This window comes from Gallinula chloropus (genome assembly GCF_964237585.1).
Source record: "Gallinula chloropus genome assembly, chromosome: 9".
NCBI classification, from domain to species: domain Eukaryota; kingdom Metazoa; phylum Chordata; class Aves; order Gruiformes; family Rallidae; genus Gallinula; species Gallinula chloropus.
The window spans coordinates 23,018,252-23,037,595 of record NC_140094.1 but is presented as its reverse complement, the minus strand read 5'-3'; the positions used below and the strand labels follow the sequence as shown (position 1 = coordinate 23,037,595).

The following is a 19,344-nucleotide window of genomic DNA, read 5'->3' as shown; positions in this document are numbered from 1 at the left end:
CAGACAGGCTGACACAGCATTCATCGGACAGAAATGTGCAGGTGACTTAATCTTAAATCAGGAATTCAGCAAGGCTTATTAGTCCTTTCTGTAGGAAAGACGGACGGTGACTGGGGTGGGCTTTTTGTTGCAGGCACTCTGAAATCCTCATGTCTCCCCAAGAACGTAATTTTGTTTCTTCAGAAGAAACTAAGGCAAAACAGACAACGTTTGCTTGCTACTTGAAAAATTAAGACAGACGCAATTCTCTCTTTCATACTCAGACAGATAACTTTCATCAGGAAGGGAAGGTTATCATAGGCTCTGAATCATGAGTAACTTTAAACATTTTTCATTTCATATGAAAGGCTGGCTTTGAGTTAGCTTTTTAAAATTCATCACTAAATGTTGGGGGTTTTATCGCAATCATGATGATACTTCACCTTGTTGATGCTTACAGTGACAGAGAAAGCCTGGTGTCTGCAAATAAGAAGTATGGGAAACACTGGTCTGCAGCTATTTCTGAGCTCCCTCCCTTCAGTGTTCCCAAACTCAACTGGAATTCTGTAACAGACTTGCTAACCTAGCTTGCCTACACATTGTTTCTAAAATGGCTGTGAGCTTGGTCTAATTTCTGGTTTGCAAACACAGTGTAGTAGGACAACAATTCATTTTGTCTTCAAGGTTGTGTTCCTCTTCCTGTTCCACGGATACACTGTGCCTGAGGAGTTTGTACTTCTGTCAGATGTTCTTTCAGTTGAAGGAATGCCTCCTCCTGAGAGGCATCTTGTTAAGAGTGAGATGCTTTAGGAATGACTGGAACTTGATTTAAAACAGGGAAAAATTATTTTAAGAAGACTTAATCAAACAGGGAAACTTTTTGCAGGGCAATTTCTACACACACAGAAGAATTCTACAGTAATATTTAAAGTAAATATTGTTTATTTATGTCACAAGTTATGCATTGTTTCTGTACTGCTTTGAGTCCACTTACTGTTTACTAAAATAGGAAGAAGCAGCTTTGGTTTTGTTAGACCATCAGACCAGTGTTGTAACTTCAAGACCAGTGTCTTTACCTGTAAAGGTTTTATGTGCTTTGGAGTTTTGAATTTTATCCAAGTTAAAGAAAATTCACATCACCCATTTGCTTGATGAATAGTTGTATCTGGTATGCCAAAGGGATGTAATAAATTGAGTGTCTGTTTTTAGGGCAGTAGCTGAAAATAGGAGGCCAATATTGCTGTATCTGTCATGTAGAAATATTTCAATAGGTTTCCTATTTTTGCCTTCCTTTTCAGGGTCAGAAGGCTTGGATAGAGAAGACCTTTTCAAAAAGAGAATGCATCTATGTAATTGCTAACAACAAAGACAGTAGCAGGTAACTCTTGAATGTTTTCTTTTGGCCAACAGAAAGGTTAATTCTGAAGAAACTGATTTGGTTTGGGTTTAGCTGTGTGAAACTGAGACCCATTTTACTCTCTGCCCTTAAAGGGAAATAATAGGGGAACAAAAGCACAAGACATCCTTGCACTCAAATCTGTACAGAGCCATGGGACATGTCATGCAGAGATGATAAGGCTGGGCAACAGGAGAGGCTTTCCAGTGTAGAAGAGAAGTGAAATTTTTAATTTGCTTGCTAAGAAACACCTGTGGGTTAGTAATTCTGGTGTGTGTTATGCAAATATAACAGATATGACCTTGAAGAGGTGTTTCTGTGATTCATATAGAGCAAGGAATGGTCAGTTTAAAAGTCAATTTCTAATTTGTTTGGTTTTTATTTGTCACCATCCAACATTGAAGATACTGTAATCAAGGTTGCTTCAAAATTTTAACTTACAGGTGCTGCTGTGGCCAGCTTATTAACCAACATATTCCACCTCCTCCAAGTATAACAGCAAATAAAAATGGAGAAGAAACAAAGCAAGTGGAAGTTCAGCCAGAGAAATGGTCTGTCAGCAAGCACACCCAAACATACCCAACTGATGCCTATGGAAACCTTGAATTCCAGGGAGGGGGACATTCAAATAAGGCCATGGTAAGGAGCATAGGCTGCTCTAAGGTATTCAACTGGTGTGTTAGCTTAACAGTTCTGTGTCAGGATTCCAGTCCACTCTGCATAATCCATTGAAATCAAAGGAGGTCTCTTTGCTGTCTCACAATGGTATGAACTAGGCACTCAAAAAGAGAAAGGGAAGAGGCAAATGGAAGCAGTACCTACTTATGAAGCACCTTATAATGTCTCAGTGAAATAGTTTCACTGAAGTTAGTGTCAGTAAATATCAGCAGAGGAGGCAGCTGCATGTGTTAACGCCACAGATTCCATCTGTTTGTATTAGATTTGTGGGCCAAATAACCCAGCATGGATGCAGATACATTTTTTTCCTAAGGTTTGAAGTCTAATTAAAATAGAAATTAATCTTGCCTTTCTGAAAGAAGGAGGCCTGACAGAGCCTGAAAATGGACTGGTGAGGTTTCTTAGCAGGAGAACTAAGAGCAAGTCAAGCTTCTGAAAAGAATCTTTCTACTTTGCCTCTCTCCTGAACAAGTCCAAACCAAGATTTGTTTCTTTGCCTGTTTACTTTCTTATTTCTGCTGAATCTGCCACTCAAGAAAACCACATTGCAAAAATCTATCCAAAATATGTGGGAGAGGTTGATGGGTTTTGTTAGTGTTGGCTTATTCTTTTTAAAGCAGGAATGAAGACAAGTTTATTTTATAGCTTGCTGTAGTAGAGTAGTACTTGGGGAAAAAACCATTGCTTCAGAGGCAGAAAGATGTACATCAACAGTGAGTGGGATAAAAGTAGCATAAGCCTCCTATTTCTTAGGAAGGTCATTGCTTCTCTTTGGCAGTCAAACCAGGGGTTTTAGGAACAATACAAAACACCTGGCTGTGGCTTCCAACAATGCAGATTTGTAGTAAGAGTTCAGGATCACTTGAGCGCAGCCAGTTTTACAGGTGAAGAGAGGAAAGTGGAGCTTTTGAGAATTGATCAAGTCAATGGTAAGTTCTCAGTAGCAAAGTGAAATGTTTCAACTTGTTTTTTTTCTAATCATAAGCAGCAGAGGAATTTAATGATGTGTTCCTGAAAATTGTAAAACTCTTTCCTTCAAGATGGAAAGCTTAACATAAACTTTCTTTACTCAGTCAATAGACAATTTACAGAACAGATGGAGTAGTAATATTAAATGTTGTTCTTTGCAGTATATCCGTGTGTCATATGACACTAAACCAGATTCTCTGCTGCATCTCATGGTTAAAGACTGGCAACTGGAACTGCCCAAACTCTTAATCTCTGTCCATGGAGGCCTCCAGAACTTTGAAATGCAACCTAAATTAAAGCAAGTGTTTGGAAAAGGTCTGATAAAGGCTGCCATGACCACAGGAGCTTGGATTTTCACTGGAGGTGTTAGTACAGGTAAGCAATTACCAGCATTTTTAGTTTACTTAATTCATTGATGTTCATTCACTAATCTTTCCCACAGGCAGGAGATTTAAATCTACATGAGGGAGTCATTAACCACTAGACCAAAAAAGGAGCATTGTAATAATTTTTTTTAATCTCTTACCCAGTCCAGATCATAAGATTTTCGTTGGTCAACGTCAGTTTGCATTACTCTGCGTTTTCCCTGAAAAAAATTCATCATCCTTGGTTTCTGTTACTAAATGTGTATTTCCTGAGCAGATTTTCATACATAGCACTTCTGGCAAACTGCACAGGCTGAGTCCCATAAAACTCTCACACTAAGCATGTTTTCCAGTCCTTCAGTCATTATCACACCTCTGCTTTGAACTCTCTAGTTCTTTAACAGCCTTCTTGACTTTTGGATGGTGCCATTTTTAAAAGTGCTGGATGAAGCTTTTAATCCCTGGAGTAAAACATCCTTTCTGCCTCCACCTGACACTTCCTTGCTCCTGCAGCCAAGGACTGAGTTACCCCCACACTGTGTCATCTCTCTGAGTTAGTGATCAATGACTACCCACCTTAAATGCCATGTCCCTGTGTCACTGTCTCCACTGACCACCACACATGCACATGCCCTGTCCTGCCATTATATAAAGTATCTGTTCTTAATGGATGACTGTAAATTAACAAACTTGAAACTCAGATCTGAAGGAGGTTGTAAATGTCTTACTGGAAGATATTACAGTCTCCTGGTTGTCTTTTCCTCCAGTCTTGTGGCCACTTAAAAATAGTTTCATGTTTCTGTATTTTCTTTTTAAGCCTATCTAAAACTTCTGTTGTACAGCAACTCCATGCAATTCCACCAGCAGGTTTTTGGCACTGTTCCTGCATTCCATCAAAAGAAGTGCATGTCCAGCATTTGGAAGACCTGTTGAAAATAGCTGTTTTAATGATTCATTATATGTCGGTACATTTTGAGACTTGCTGGTTTCTAATTAACTTCATTTATGTTAATACCAATTCTGATTGGTCTTACCTATGTAAACTTTAATTATATTTCTCCAACACTCTTTAGCTGAAATCAACCTTTGTGTCAAGTTAGTTCTCAGAAAACCATGTAGGATAAGAATTAATTCCTTGAACCTTTGTTTTACCTCAAAGGGGTAATGTTTTTAAGGGGAGGTGGTGATTGCTATTCATAATAATTTTTGAGTGAAAAAATATTTCTTAGATAGCTATAGGGTTGTGGATTTTTTGCGTGCTCAGACCTCAGTGATGGCATTCTACATGTATTTGGCATTTTCTACAATAAATAATACTATTTCAGACAGTGGTACAGATTACTGTGACAAGTTGAGTAACTGGTAAGTCTTTCAAAGACTTCATTGAATTCAGAAGAAGGATGCAAAAAAGCAGTGGGATTTACACCTAACTATTACAAACTGAAACCATGTTTTTGTCTGCATTGCTTGTTTTACTGTAGAGATTCCAGTTCAGTAGTGCAGGCAATCCAGAAAAGCAGGCAGCTCTGTGAGGCGTAAGAACATCCTGTTGTTTAGCAATGTCTCAAAAGTGCCAAGAATGAATGACAAGAGTTGTACCTACAGGTGTCATTCGTCACGTGGGAGACGCCTTGAAAGATCACTCTTCCAAATCCAGAGGGCGAATCTGTGCCATAGGAATCGCACCGTGGGGCATTGTAGAAAACAAGGAAGATCTGATAGGAAAAGATGTAAGTCTCTAAGGAAACTCCTGGGTAGTTAGCAATGTCAGCTGTGTAACAAAACATGTTCATCTTTTTGGACTATTAACATTTTCACTGTTTCTGAAGCATGCCTAAGAGCTGAAATGGAACCATTTCTTCAAGAAAAGCTGCAGTTTAAATAGGTCAGATTGTCATGTGTGACCTCAAAGTAAATACAGAGCTAGTGAGGTTTCTGTTGCTTTCAGCAGTAAGATACCTCTCTGTGGTGGCAGAGTTTTGGGTCCCAACTTGAGTCTGACATCCTGACACTTCTGTAATCATGTAAGGGCCTTTATGTGTACAAGAGCGGCATTTGTCATAGATGGGTACTCTGCATTGGTATATTAATTACTAGGAACGCCAAATGGGAATGGATTTTCTAATGCCATAAGAGGATTATGTAACACAGTGTGTGATTAAGGAGAGTATGTTAATGAGCTTAGGGGAACATGCAGGAGGGTGCACAGATGTGACTCTCATTCTCCAAAGAAGATGCTGCTGTGAAGGGTTCAAGTGTTGAATATAAAAGCAAGCTCTGTTTTGAATTCTGCTCTGTTTCTGGTGATAAAGGTCTGGTTGATTTGTTTCCTCCTAAGACATATGGTTCTGTTGGGCAGTGTGGGGGATTTTCAGTGTTAGTTTTTAGCTCTAATCTAGGTGCATCTATCCTTTTGACACACAGGTAACACGAGTTTACCAAACAATGTCAAACCCTCTAAGTAAGCTCTCTGTGCTCAACAGTTCCCATACCCACTTCATTCTGGCAGACAATGGTACGCTAGGTAAATACGGAGCTGAAGTAAAGCTACGGCGTCAGCTGGAAAAACACATTTCCCTCCAGAAAATCAACACACGTAAGTACAAACTGTACTGGGCAAACTGTAAATACAACATCTTAAAGGAAGGGAGGGAAGAAGGGTTTGATATGCTTCAAGGTACTGAAATTAAATGCTTATTCCAGCTCTGTCTAGGAGGAATTTGGTCAAGACTGTGTGACTAAACTACAACATACACTGATAAGTGGTGGAAGAGCCCACACCTAACAGCACAAAAACCCCAGGAAAGCAAGGATTGTGTAAAGGGAGGAAGAAAAGTTGGCGAGTAGTAGTGAGGAGAAGCATCAAAGCACTAAGAATTTAAGGAAAGGGAAATGTAAAGAACTTGTGCACTTTAGCTAGAATTCATAAACGTCGGTAAATACAAAGAATGGGATGGTTTTGTACAGTTCAAAAAGCTCCTGTGCAGCTCACTGGTTTCTGATTCCAGCTACTCATACTACCATTTTATTTGCTTTTATATGAATTTTTAAAATTTGAAATACCATACTCAAAAGTCTTTGATCTTTCCAGAGCTGAGATTTTGATTTTTTAATGAAGCCATTATCAAGATAACTTCACATCAGTGTTTTCATGTTTAGAGTTTTGCACGGTTTTAAAACTTCTGCCAGTTGTTACTGCATCTCTAAAAGAATTTTCTAGAATTCTCTTTGTAATTTTTTAGGAAAAGAAGCCTTTTAAAATACTTTCCATTAATATTTTTTGTAGAAAAACTTACATTTTTAAAAAAGATTCAGTAACAAAAAACAGTAGGTGGTGTTTTCCAGCAACTTCAAAGAAACAACCCACAACTACTACCTAGTTAAAAACGGTCCAATAAAAGATAATAGTCTTTGACTGCACACCTCCATTAAGAGCTACTGGTGAATAGACATGAGTGCTACCAGTTGCCTTTCTGACTTCTTAGAGAAGCCGTTGTAACCTGTGTGGGACTGTATAAATAAGAAAAAACAAACATTGGGAATGACAATTGCATCAAACTACAAGAGTCTCTAATAGTCCTTAAGTGCTCTTAATGGGTAGAGCAGAAGAATGATGTAGAGTGCCAAAAGGTGCAGTTGGAGGTCAGCCACAGGGTAACCTAAATGTTCTATAAAGTCTTTAAGTACTGCTTTTTGCCTACAATAAGCTTAGGAAACTGAACTGACCGAACTGGTGCCCCTTGCCTTTGAGTGTGGAGACAGTGTCACGCACTGTTGGCCACAGACATTAGACATAGATAACCTCAGCTATGCTTTTTTTCATCTTTGTCTTCTGCAGAAGTGCTGACAGAGTTGTAACATTGTAAAAGGGAGCTCGCTGGCTTAGAAGATGAGAAGTCAGGGCCCAGAGGCAAGACGTTCTGTATTATTTCTTTTAAACCGCTGGGGCTGGGAATATTGGTTCTGATTTAAGTAGTTTGGTGATTTTGTCATCAGAAGGGAGGAGTTGAGAATACACATGGGAATGAAGAGTTCAGTGAAGGGCTACAGTGCACCTACCTAGTAATAGCATATAGGGACTTTTTTTTTTCTGTTTAACCACTTCAAGCACAGGCATCTCCTCTGGAAAGCTCAGCAGGAGTCTCTAAGGATTTCATGGACATGAAGGCTGGCCCATGTCAGGAAGCTTCTGTTGTTATTGTGCATGGTGTTCCTGCTCTTCAGAGAGGAATAAAGGTTGAAAATTCCATCTCTTTCACATGATTTTCTCAGCTGTACAAAAAAGTGTATCTTTATAAAGCGCTGGTCATTTTGCAGAGTAAGAACTGAATTCAAAGGCCGCTAATAGTGGGATTAGTCAGCCTTCAGGTAATGTGTTTCCTTCATTTCCCCAAGTATCTTTTGACCAAGGCTACTGAGACCGTGTGACCTGTGGGCTTCCCTTTGTCATCCTATGCCTGGAGATCACAGTGAGGCAGGGACAGCAAAGGGATGCTCAGCTGTCGTCTCTTCCTTCGGCCAGCCATTTCAGCCTCATGATAAAGACACTAATTGCATATTTTTTTCTCTTAGGAGAAAGCATAGGTCTATGTCACCTTACTGAAGATTTCCTGTAGGTAACCAATGAAGAGTTTAAAGCATCAAAGGCACAGTGGCTGGGAGCTGTCCAAGTAACAGTGAAGCTAATGAAGTAATAAGAGAATTACCTTAGCTGTTTCATCTGTATGTGGTGTCTGTCAAAAGAGATTGCAAACTGTTGACCAACACTGAGTGCGTAAATGAGCAGTGCGGAGCTGAGGGAAAAGCAAGGGCAGAGAGACATCCTGTTCTTCTACTTTGGCCATGAAGTGGTCATCTTTTTTCCTAACTGCTCAGGTTTGAAATGATGCTGTAACGCAGAAATCACATCCACTCATAATATCTCAACCTCTTAAACTAAGTTTCAATGGTATTTCTTTTTTTTTGTTTGTTTCTGTTCTGTTTTTTGCAGGGCTAGGACAAGGTGTTCCTGTAGTTGGGCTGATTGTGGAAGGGGGTCCCAATGTGATCTCCATTGTCTTAGAGTGTCTACGAGAAGAGCCCCCACTCCCTGTTGTGATCTGTGATGGTAGTGGACGAGCATCAGATATTCTGTCATTTGCACACAAGTATTCAGAAGAAGGAGGGTAAGATTTTGAGGTCTTTGCCAAAGCTGTGTTTTGCTTGGGAGGACAGTTATGGCTATATGCCTTGTTTTCATTAAAGCTTCCTAAAAATGGGCAAAATGCTACTAACAGAGGTGCTCTGCTGCCAGTCAACTCTTGTCTGTTTGATCTTAGCCCTAGCATTAATAGGTGAAGTTGTAGCCACTTGGGATGTATTTGATAATCTGTTGAAGTAAGTTTGCTGTCAGTGCAGCACAGCTCAGTCATACAAGCAAGCTCTGTCTAAGTTTGCTGAGCTGTAGTTGGTGCTGAGTTTGGCATGTTAGAATCAAGAATCAATTAGTGTATGTGTTTGCAAAATTTGTACTGCCTGATTCTGTTGTGTTGTATGAATGAGCTGCATTCTCTAAGAGTGCCAGACCAGTTGAAAAAAGTTGGACTTCCTTCCATTCTCTTGCTACTTGTTTGTATCTCTGATGGTTCTTTAGAGCAGTGCTGCCTGATGCTGTGAACAAAATGGAGCACGTTGTCTGGAGCATTCTGCTCCACAGCCCTCCTCTCCATTGCCTAATGCATCTAAAAATCTCCAAATCCAAAGTTTTCTGGAATCTTTTGTTTTGATAGTTGGTTGTCTGTCCCTTTGGTTGATAGAAAGTTGGGTAGTTTAAAGACTAAAAACTTTAAAACCTATACAGGCAGCATAAAGCTCATCTGCTCTGCAGAGTAAAAGATCTGTCCTGACAAATGCTCCAGGTGGAAGCAGACTATTGCATTTTTAATTTCAAATACTGCTTCACCCAGTCAAGTGGCATACATTTTCTGACTGGCATTTGTTAATATTAGGATTTTGTCTTCAGTAGCCAGATTCAGGCAAATACTTAGTATATTGGCTTGCACTGAAGAATTAGCTTGTTTTCTTGACTGAATTTGGAGCTTAGCTTGGACTAAATATTAAGGGGACAGCTAGTATTGTCAAGCAGTGCAGATGCTATTTGCTGAATTGTTGGATGGTTTTAGTATGTTTACATGTATAACATTTTATCCTATAAACAGTATTTATGATTCAGCAACTTTCTTTCTGTTCAGATGACCAAGCCTCCTTAGCTGAGATCAGTCTTCCTCCCCTCCACCCCCTCTTCTCACTCATCCTTCCTATCAGCTCATAAGAGAAAGAGTTTATCATGACCAGACTGTCTGAGATCTGCTCACTGCATGACTTACCCAGTGCATCCTATGCAGTGTCTAGATGTCTTCTCCAGTAGTTATGATGAGATAACTGTGTTCTACTGGTAAGGCAGGTCTGTAATGATAATTGTTTGGCAGCCCTGTTGTCTAAAATAATCATTTTCTCACAATGGACTTTCTGAATTTTGTTGCACTTCGCAGATGGGGCTGTCTCACTGCTCTGAAGGCCTGCTGGTAATGCCTGCCATCATCTGAAAATACCTATTTTACTAGAAAACAAAGATTAAGGGGCTCTCTTTCTGCTTGCTTTGAGATGAAACATTTCTGACCTTTCTGGAATATTATCTATCTAATTTCTTTAATCATCTTTTCGTTTGTTTCTTTCTCAATAGGGTATTAGGAATTTTCAGATACACTAGCAATTTAAATCCTCTGTTTAAGAGGATAACCAAGGTGATGTATAAGTAGTGTGAAAAAGTTTGGAGGTTTTAGCTATGTGCAAAAGGCCTTGAGACATTTAGAGGGAAAGGCAGGAGTCCTCTAAGGTGTGCTGCAGAAATCCTGACAGTTAAACTTCTTAACTAAAGAGTGTGTGTGTGAGTAAGAGCTACCTGCATTATATTCCAGGGTGAAAGGATAATTAAAGTTGTCTGTAAGTGTTTTAATCAATGTTGTACTGGGATGAGTAAAAGCCAGACTGGGTGTGGATTTCCCGATCACTGTTAACTCTTTAAGACCTCCTTACCTGTACTGAATGCAAAATTACTGCCTGTTTTCATTGCTTCAAAAAAATACCTCAGTGCACTGGTGGATGAAAAAATGTTTCTCAAACAGCAGAGCTGCTGAATATATCTTAATTCTGGCAACGTCTTCTTCTCTGTCTCACTTTTCATTTAGGATAATAAGTGAATCCCTTAGGGACCAGCTTCTAGTTACCATTCAGAAAACCTTTAACTACAACAGGAATCAAGCCCATCAGCTGTTCATCATTCTTATGGAGTGCATGAAAAAAAAAGAACTTGTAAGTGTCTTAATAGTTCACCACACTTTGCTGACTCCTTTCAAGTGCCATTCTCCCAAGGTTAGAATTTTCTGCCCCCTTATCTCCGTAAATTTACACCATTTATAAGCATAGGCAAAGAAAAGGATTTCTGTCTTCAAGAAAGCCTCTAAAACTAATTTGGGATTTTTCTCTTTTGTAAATTGGTAGGGGTCCTTTTTCACAGGCTGCCCCAAGGCAGACTGAGGTACAGATAAATGCACTAAACCCAGGATCAGCTGCAGAAGATAGAGGTTAAGATCCCGGCCTTGCTTGACCGTGGCTTGTTGCAGGCCTGTTCTGTGCACTGTACCACAGGTCAGGTTCTTGCCTGTCTGCCATCTCCCAGCTGCAGGAAAAGCGTGCTCAGGAAAAGAAAACATTCACATCTGTTATCTGTGAACAGTGCCTTGAAACTCTGTTCACGGTGCCTGTGGAGGCAAAAAGAATCTTTGTGTGTTTTCTTTTGACTCACTGTTTTAGTGAATCTTTGTAAATATGACCTCTCCCTTGAATCCTGGTATCATTCCATTTCATTCTTTCATACAAAGCTGTTTTTTTAATAGCAGGTAAACAGTCTGGTGGATTTTTTCTGGATTTTTTTAATTGCAGCTGGATGGTGTGGCTGATATTTTTCTCTTTTATCCTAAAATTCCGTATTTCTATCAGCTAGAAACAAGTGAGAACTGCCACAGCCTTCTCCTCAGACTGTGCAGGGATTCAGATAATCAAACCACCATTGAATTTAATCATGAACTGTAGGGGACTTCTTCAGGATGCCTAAATTGTAGCACTAAGGGTCCTCGTTTCGGCTGGGACAGTTCATTTTCTTCCTGTCTTCACTAAGGAAGTTACACCTCTTTGAATAACAGATTAGTCTTTCCTCAAAAAGGCTGAGAAAAGAGGGACTTTTTAATCAGTAATAAACTGGATGTAGCATTCCTTACAGTTCTTACTGTTTTCAGTAGGCGAGTGTTCTTTTGATTTTTGGAAGTAATTGTTTTTGTTCTTGATGAGAGATTCTGCTGTGGTACCCTGAGAAGTATGATGGAAATAGGGGAAAGTCTTTTCTCTGGAGCACTTGCTTGTTACAAAACCCTGGCAATGTTGTACATAGTAGCTGCCAGTGTGTGCATGTCCAGTCTCAGATTTGAGAGAAATTGAATACAATGCAATGTTTAGTTTTCCAAACCTAAATCCTGATACATTTCCTTCAGAATCAGTGCAGTGATTTAGTTTGAGCATCAGGTCAGGTGCATTGTTGTGAAAAGGGGAGCAGCCACTCTGTTACCTGTGTAAGTAGCACTGATTCTTCAGTAACAGCATTTGTGCAAGCAAGACCTGAATCACACTGTTTAAAATTTGACCTAATTCACACACGGAGATCACAGAACATGTGCCATACCACCATTTTTTGGTAGAGCTATCAGTACCATGCACAGGCATGCTTCTGGTTCTGTCTTTTCTGTTGTGTGGATTCATGTTGACATGATGTTAGTAGCGAACAAAGGATCTCCAGTTAGATTAATGGGATACAGAGCGGAACTCAGTACAGTGGTACCAATCCTAATGCAAAGACACTTCCTCAGGTCAATAGATCCAGCTTTGTGCTAGTCCTCTTTTTACACAAGCTGCTTCCAGTGATCAAAGTACCAATGAAGGCATTATTTTTACATTACTCTTAAGCAGTAAAACACTGGGAATGAGGAGATCGGTTTTACCAGATTAAAATTATCCCTGATGTTCCATTCAAGGAACAGAGGAGCACAAAACCCCTTCAGAAATCCAGTTCATTGTATCACTGAACGAACTCTGGTTCTCTGAGATGTCCTGTTCTACTTTTCCACCCTTCTTATGTCTCACATCAGTAAAAAGACAGTTATCTGTGGTAACCAGCATTTCCATTTCCAAGCTGGCATTTCCATTACCATTGGAAAGTAATAGAACCTCTCATAAACCAATCAGTTTGGCATGGCAGTTTTGTCACTTTTCAAAATGCACAGGTTTGGCGAAGAACAACTTCGTTTGTTACGTGTACCAATGTGGGGGCACTTTAGGGTAGCTTAATTGAAAGGATTTAATTAAATGCTTTTGTGCAAATTTAATTTAGTGGAAATGTACTTTTTGAAAAATCTCAACTCTTAGAAAACAATAAAGCTTCCCCATTCTGCTCTGATTTCTGTCTACATGTGTTAGTCCCTCTCATGTTGTAATGTTGTGTGTTTGGTTTGATGCTTCCTTTAGATTACTGTGTTCCGCATGGGATCTGAAGGGCAGCAGGACATAGAGATGTCTATCTTAACTGCTCTCCTCAAAGGTGGGTTTTGTAAGCAATTAGGAAGCATGCACAAATTGATCCCAAGAAGACAATACTATACAGTCTGTGCTTCACTCACTTGGATTCTAACAAGTAACCTGAACATGCTTAGTTTAAGTTTCAGATTAATTTGTAGCATAAAATCAAGATTGAAAGTTTTGTGTGGCTTTCCTGGGATGGGACTGCATCTGCTGGTATTTCAACACATTTTGTTGCAATTCTAGCATATATTAATAAAGGTAGGAAAAAAGCTGGGAAGGTTAAAAGACTGGAGTTTTCCAGATCTCACATTGTGCTCTTTAAGCTTTAGGACAGAATATAGGCCAGTTTGGTAATTATTTGGAGTCTGTCTCTGCAGGTGTGTAGTTGAAACAGGCCCAGTATGGGATCACTGGAGTCCCCAAAGCTAGAGAAATAGAAAGGAATTGCTCCAGCCTAGAGCACCTCATCCCCCTACCCCTTCCTTCCTCATTGACCTTGGTGTCTGAACAGTTTCTTACATCTTCTCACAGCTTTCTCTGGTGGCAATTGAGCGGCTGCTAGTGGGATTTTTTCCTCTTAAGTGTTATTCCCAGAGGCACTGTGACCATCAGGGATTGGCTTGGCCTTGGTCAACAACGACTCTGGCCTTGAGTCTGCTGGTGTTTACTCTGTTGGGCCTGCAGAGAGCTTCTGACCACTTCTTGCAGAAGCCACGTCTGCAGCCCCCCTTCTCCACCAGAACCCAGCCACACAAAACTACAATGAACAGTTAAATGTCTATCTTTAGCATCAGAAGATAAAGACAGTGTGGAAGCTTTGAGGAAAAAAGAGAAAGAATCATTAATTCTTTTGAAATTAGGATTGTGGCGTTCAATGAAAGATGCTATAAATTGATTTGATGAATCAATCCACTGCTTTGTGGTAGAATTATTCTGATGGTTGTACGATATGAAGTCTAGCTTGCTGTTTTCTAGTTCTTGGGGATGTGAATTACAGACAGTTGTCTAAATTTCTTTCATCGTGTATGAAATTACTAAACATCTGGGTGTTTCTCTTTAGGTACCAATGCATCTGCTCCAGACCAGCTCAGCTTGGCTTTGGCCTGGAATCGTGTAGACATTGCGCGCAGCCAAATATTTGTCTTTGGACACCACTGGCCAGTAAGACAAAGTTTCCTTGGTTATTTTGTTGGCAGGAGAAATGGTATAGAATTCTGGTTTATGCCAATCTATTGTACAATATTTCATTAAGAATAATCTATTTGTTCTGAAATTTCTTTATAGTGCTCTTTGCAAGTATTTAGCTATAATTTAAACTCCGTGAAAGAAAGAAAAGTAATTCTATGCCAAGCAGAAAAATAACCTTATTTACGAATCTTTTTGGGATTTGAAAGCAGAAAAAAATTTTAAAAAGCAAAGCATTTACTGGAAACAATCTGTGGCCTTGCATACATCTGGACTATAGCAGCGGTGGTCACCCCAGGTGAGCTTGTGCGATGCACTAGCGTTGCCTAGACTTCTGTCTGTGTCATTGCCACGCGCTAGCAGTGCGCCAGGGCCCCAGCTACCTCTTAAAGCATGTGGCAAGGAAAGTCATGAAGTTGCTCAGAAGGAAGGGTGTTGCTCGCTTCATTATCAGCTGTGAAATCTTTAATTGGATTCATGGAGAAAAATCCTGATGACCAGAAGAAATCATTCCAGAAAACAGGCCTATGGAAGGCAGAGCTGTGCCACATGTACTAAGATCATCTTTGGTAGAGCTTTAGGTCCTGCCATGGCTAAACCCAACCGGCAGCTAAAACAACCATATAGCTGTTGACCCACTCCTCCAGCCCAGTGGGATGGAAGAAGAGAATCAAAACCAAAAAGGTAAAATTTGTGGATTGAGAGAAAGACAATTTAATAGGAACAGAAAAGGAAGATGATTATGATTGTGAGAATTAGGCTAGACTAGAATCTACACACCAAGTGATGCACAGCACAATTTCTCACTATCCGCAGCCAATGATCAGGTAATTCCTGGCTGCACCACCTCCCAGCCAGCCCCCAGTTACACACAGAGCATGACATCACCTGGTATGGAATATCCCATTCATTGTTGGGGTCAGTTGTCCTGGCTCTGTCCCCTCCCAGCTTCTTTGTCACCCCCCAACCTCTCGTTGGCAGGCCTGTATGAGAAACTGAAAAGTCCTTGACTGCTTGGCAGTAACGAAGTATCATCGAGGTCAGTGATGGAACACTGCACTGCCTTTCTTCACCAGTATAACTAAAATTCTCTATTTAAGCCGCTTTTGTTTCTCACTGTATTGATGCTTTTTGCTTTACTGTGTGAACCTTCTGGTGCTGAGCTGCTGTAAAGTGTCGTGAGGAGATCAGCCTAAAAGAGGCAAGAATTAATATTTTTAAAATTAGTTGTCTTTCCTGAAACTATGCAATAAAGTGTCAGAGGAATGCTGTTCCAGTGCATGCTATAGATAACGGTGAGAATTATTTCATTGGGAAGCCCATATAATTGAATTTAAACAAATGTTGCTGCATATAGGCAATGTTCACTTACAGTAACGTGGTGTTTCCAGTATCCGGAGTTCATTAAAAGGCTCATCCAGAGAGCATTTAAACATTTTAAAGGTGATGAAGTAGTATTACCATAAAACATTCATTTGGATGGAATGTTACAATCTCCATGTTACTGTGGTTGGATTCAGAGGTACCACCTAGCAAGTGATGTCAGTTACAGCTTCACTCTGTTTCATGCTCACACTCTGCAGCAGTTTGTGGGAACTATCAGCCAATTGCAATTCACTGTCACTTCAAATTTGTAAAGGTTGCTTTCAGTGCTGCAAGTGAGCAGTAGCAGTTCTGTCCACACTCACAAATGGATTCATGGTAGGTAGGCAGTCAAAGAAGAGATTTTAAGGTGAAGAAAACCACAGAAAACAAACCTTGTTAAAGCTGGGTTCTGTAGCTCTCTCTGCAGAGCATGGATGTTGCAATGCAGTTTACGTGCTCATGGAGGTCATAGAGCATTAGCTGGAGCAAGTTAAGACAAGTAGTGTCAGGTTATTTGTATGTGTCTGCCAGTGTTGGGTAGGTAGTTGGAAAGGGGAAGGGTGTTGCAATGAGCAAATGTGTCTGAAGGTATAAACAAAACTGATGTCTATAGAAGGTAAATGAAAGTAGGTCTCTTTCCTCTCCTTTCTCTCTGCCTCCGCAGTATGGATACTGTTTAACATCAAGCAACACTTTTTCTGTCCAGCTCCTTATCCTGCTTGTCACTATTTATTTTGACAACTTTTGTTTTCACTGAGAGCAAAGAAACTGAAGTGCCATGTCTCTTGCCAGTCCTTGCACTGATTTTATTTTGTGAGAGAAATCCTTCACACTCCTTCGAACTCCACAGGCCCTCTTCACTACCTTCACTGTGACTTTCAGTGTTACTGATTACATTAGACATAACAGCTTCAAAAAGTGTAAAGCTCTGGCTGTGCATAAAGGTCCTCACACTTAAGAAAAACACATCATTTTTAGTTGACTGCATGTGAGAGGCAATAACTGGGGGGCAAGTTCAATAGGAGTGTATTCAAATAAAACTAGTGCTTCTAATGCATTATTAAATCCAGCCTTTAGGAAGCCTTACAGCTCCTGATGGTACAGCTCCTGAGAAGGAGAAGAAATCTCCAGCAGCTCAGGCTAAAGCAGCCAGAGGGAAAGGAAAAGGGAAGAAAAAGGGAGGAAAAGGAAAAGAAGAGCCAGAAGAAGAGACAGACCCAAGAAAGCTTGAACTCCTGAACTGGGTGAGGTGGAAGTATTTATATTAAAGTGTTGAAGACTTGCTTTCCAGTTGTGTAGATTAGATAGTTCTGTTGTCTGAATTAAGGGTCATTTCTCAAGGAGATTGCTGCTCAAGGGATTTTCTCCACTTGTACTGGGTTCTAACCCCACAGTCCATATTAAGAGAGGATCCATTAGGCTTCCTAACCAGCATTTTCCAAAGGCAAGGCTGAGCTGGGGAAAGAAAATGAAGTGATTATTCCTAAATGGTTTGAGTCTTTCAGTATTATATATTGCCTTCTCTGTGAAGCAGCAGTTTGAGGGGATGATACATATGCAAGTTATCAGTGTAAATTATGTTAACCTCTTAAATGGGTACAGTGAGTTGATAGATTTTAACTTGTATCATGTTGAGCAAGTAAATCTCTTCTTTTCACTTAGTGTGTCAAGTTGAGGCATACCTGACTTAGTTAAAAGTACTACGCAAATTGGTTGAAAGCTGTGGTTGTATTGCTGAAGGTTTCTTTCACTGCTGTCCTCTCACCAAAGACCCCATCAGAAAACTGTACCATCTCTATTGACTTGCAGATTGGTAAAATGTCATTCTCTAAATTCCTTTTCACTTACAAATTAATCAACATATTTGGGAACTTGGGAATGTCCTAACTAGTGAAAATGTTTGTGGTGGTTGGCCAGCCAGCTCATCTTTGCTCATGTAGTCTTGCATTCTCCATTCTGCAATGCAGGTGAATTCCCTGGAGCAGGCTATGCTGGATGCACTGGTTCTGGATCGAGTGGACTTTGTGAAACTGCTGATTGAGAATGGAGTGAACATGCAGCATTTCCTCACTATTCCTCGACTGGAAGAACTTTATAATACCGTGAGTGAGCAGAAATAGTAAAATGCCCTGTGATATCTTTTCTACTGTATTTTACAGGGGCATCTTTTTTGCTTCTGCTTGTTCTTCTGAAAAGCTGAGCCCTGACAATACACAGGTGTTGCACAGTGCTAACTGCTAACTCTAAGTGTAGAGCCATTGCTACTACATAGTGTCCTATTGCTTCCCTAGGTTACATATTCCTAATCAATAAGCCTAGAGCAGATCTCAGAAGCTATTGCAGTTTGTTATTTAAATATAGTGATGTATTTAAACTGCACATTTGGAACACTGAAAGAACTCGTGTAGACAGTAAAAATTTCCTACAGACAGTAAAGGTTATTTACCCCTAATCTCAATTACTTTTCATGTATGTATACTTCAGTATTAATGAAATAATGCTGTACTCCTGCAGTGAGTACCAGTTTAGACAATACCACAAGCTGTTGTGCCTTGAACCAGCACACAAAGGATTGTACGAAGGGGATGACTAAGTTCTTGGCTGAAATGTGTTTGTCCTTGTAGCCCAGTCCCTTCTTTTCAGCCCTGCAGAGCGTGGTGGCACACGGCTGCCTAAAGCTCTGCTTGCAGTGCCAGATCATTAATTGCATTTATGTTTGCAAAAAATCTGAAGCACTGAAGCTCTAATAGACCATGAATGATTTTTGTTTCAGAGATTGGGTCCACCAAATACACTGCATTTGCTAGTCAGAGATGTGAAAAAGGTAAGCTTAGCTTTACATGTGCATGATTACCTTAACCACGTGTGTGAACAGTAAAAGCAGACGTAGCCTGGGAGAAGGCACGAGTTTGAAACTAAATGGTAGCTGTTATGAAAAAGAAAGTTGAATTACTACTTGTGATGGCAGTTTAAATCCAGTATGGCTGTATAGTACTGCTAGTAATTTAAAAATTGAGGAGAAAAAAGTTAAGGTCTTGGTAGTGTAAATAGTAAAGGTTCGGTTGATAGTGTTTCTTCTCTGCAAGAAGTTTCCGGTGCACCATTACAAAGGAGGAGTGGAAGGAAAGGCCTGGTAGCCCTACTAAAATCTCTGTCCTTTTGTTTGTGTCTTGTGTGGTTTTTAGTTACTTTTCTAGCATGGGAGATAATTGGTTCTAATTCTCTGTGCTTCAAGTCCTACATTTGTTACTCATTTGTTTCTGTGACATGTAACTTTATTCATTATACGTGAATAGGGTCATTGTAAGATCTGTTGTTCAGTTTGCTGTCTTTGAAGTTTTGAAGCTTTTATTCAGTAAAATTCAGCTACATGAAATAGCCTGTGTTCCTTTTTGCAAGGGAAACTCCCATTTATTCTGGGGAGGTTTAGATATGGGAATTACGCAGTACTGGGTTAATGTATAATTCATATTGATTTGCTTCATAGTCTAACAGTTTTTTCATTCCATATTTGTCTCTCTGAGTGTTACTAATGCTATTCTGCTTTCTGTCTGTCCTCCTTTCCATCACATCTTCATGGGTCACTCATTCAGCGGCAGTCTCGGGGATTCGGTTGGGTTAACATGGAGGTGATATGTTTGCTTCAGATATAGTTGTGTCATCGTAGTAACTGCTCAGTGGTGTTGTAGCATCAGTTACTGCTATAGGATGTAGCTTGAAGCACAGTTCTTATCTCATAGT

At 40.0% G+C, this 19,344-nt stretch overlaps 1 protein-coding gene across 1 annotated transcript in view; it reads left to right on the top strand.

Moving 5' to 3' along the window:
* Positions 1–407: 407 nt before the first annotated feature.
* The window catches only part of TRPM1 (transient receptor potential cation channel subfamily M member 1), a gene marked incomplete at its 5' end in the record, with an annotated part of 42,303 nt that continues 23,366 nt past the window's right edge, over positions 408–19,344 (top strand). Inside the window, 13 exons of the mRNA XM_084268271.1 lie at positions 408–545; positions 1,278–1,357; positions 1,819–2,014; positions 3,184–3,397; positions 4,993–5,117; positions 5,812–5,983; positions 8,378–8,552; positions 10,614–10,737; positions 13,000–13,072; positions 14,114–14,214; positions 16,674–16,847; positions 17,571–17,705; positions 18,377–18,427. Of these exons, the coding sequence (XP_084124397.1) occupies positions 408–545; positions 1,278–1,357; positions 1,819–2,014; positions 3,184–3,397; positions 4,993–5,117; positions 5,812–5,983; positions 8,378–8,552; positions 10,614–10,737; positions 13,000–13,072; positions 14,114–14,214; positions 16,674–16,847; positions 17,571–17,705; positions 18,377–18,427 (1,758 nt within the window). The remainder of the gene's footprint in view (positions 546–1,277; positions 1,358–1,818; positions 2,015–3,183; positions 3,398–4,992; positions 5,118–5,811; positions 5,984–8,377; positions 8,553–10,613; positions 10,738–12,999; positions 13,073–14,113; positions 14,215–16,673; positions 16,848–17,570; positions 17,706–18,376; positions 18,428–19,344) is intronic.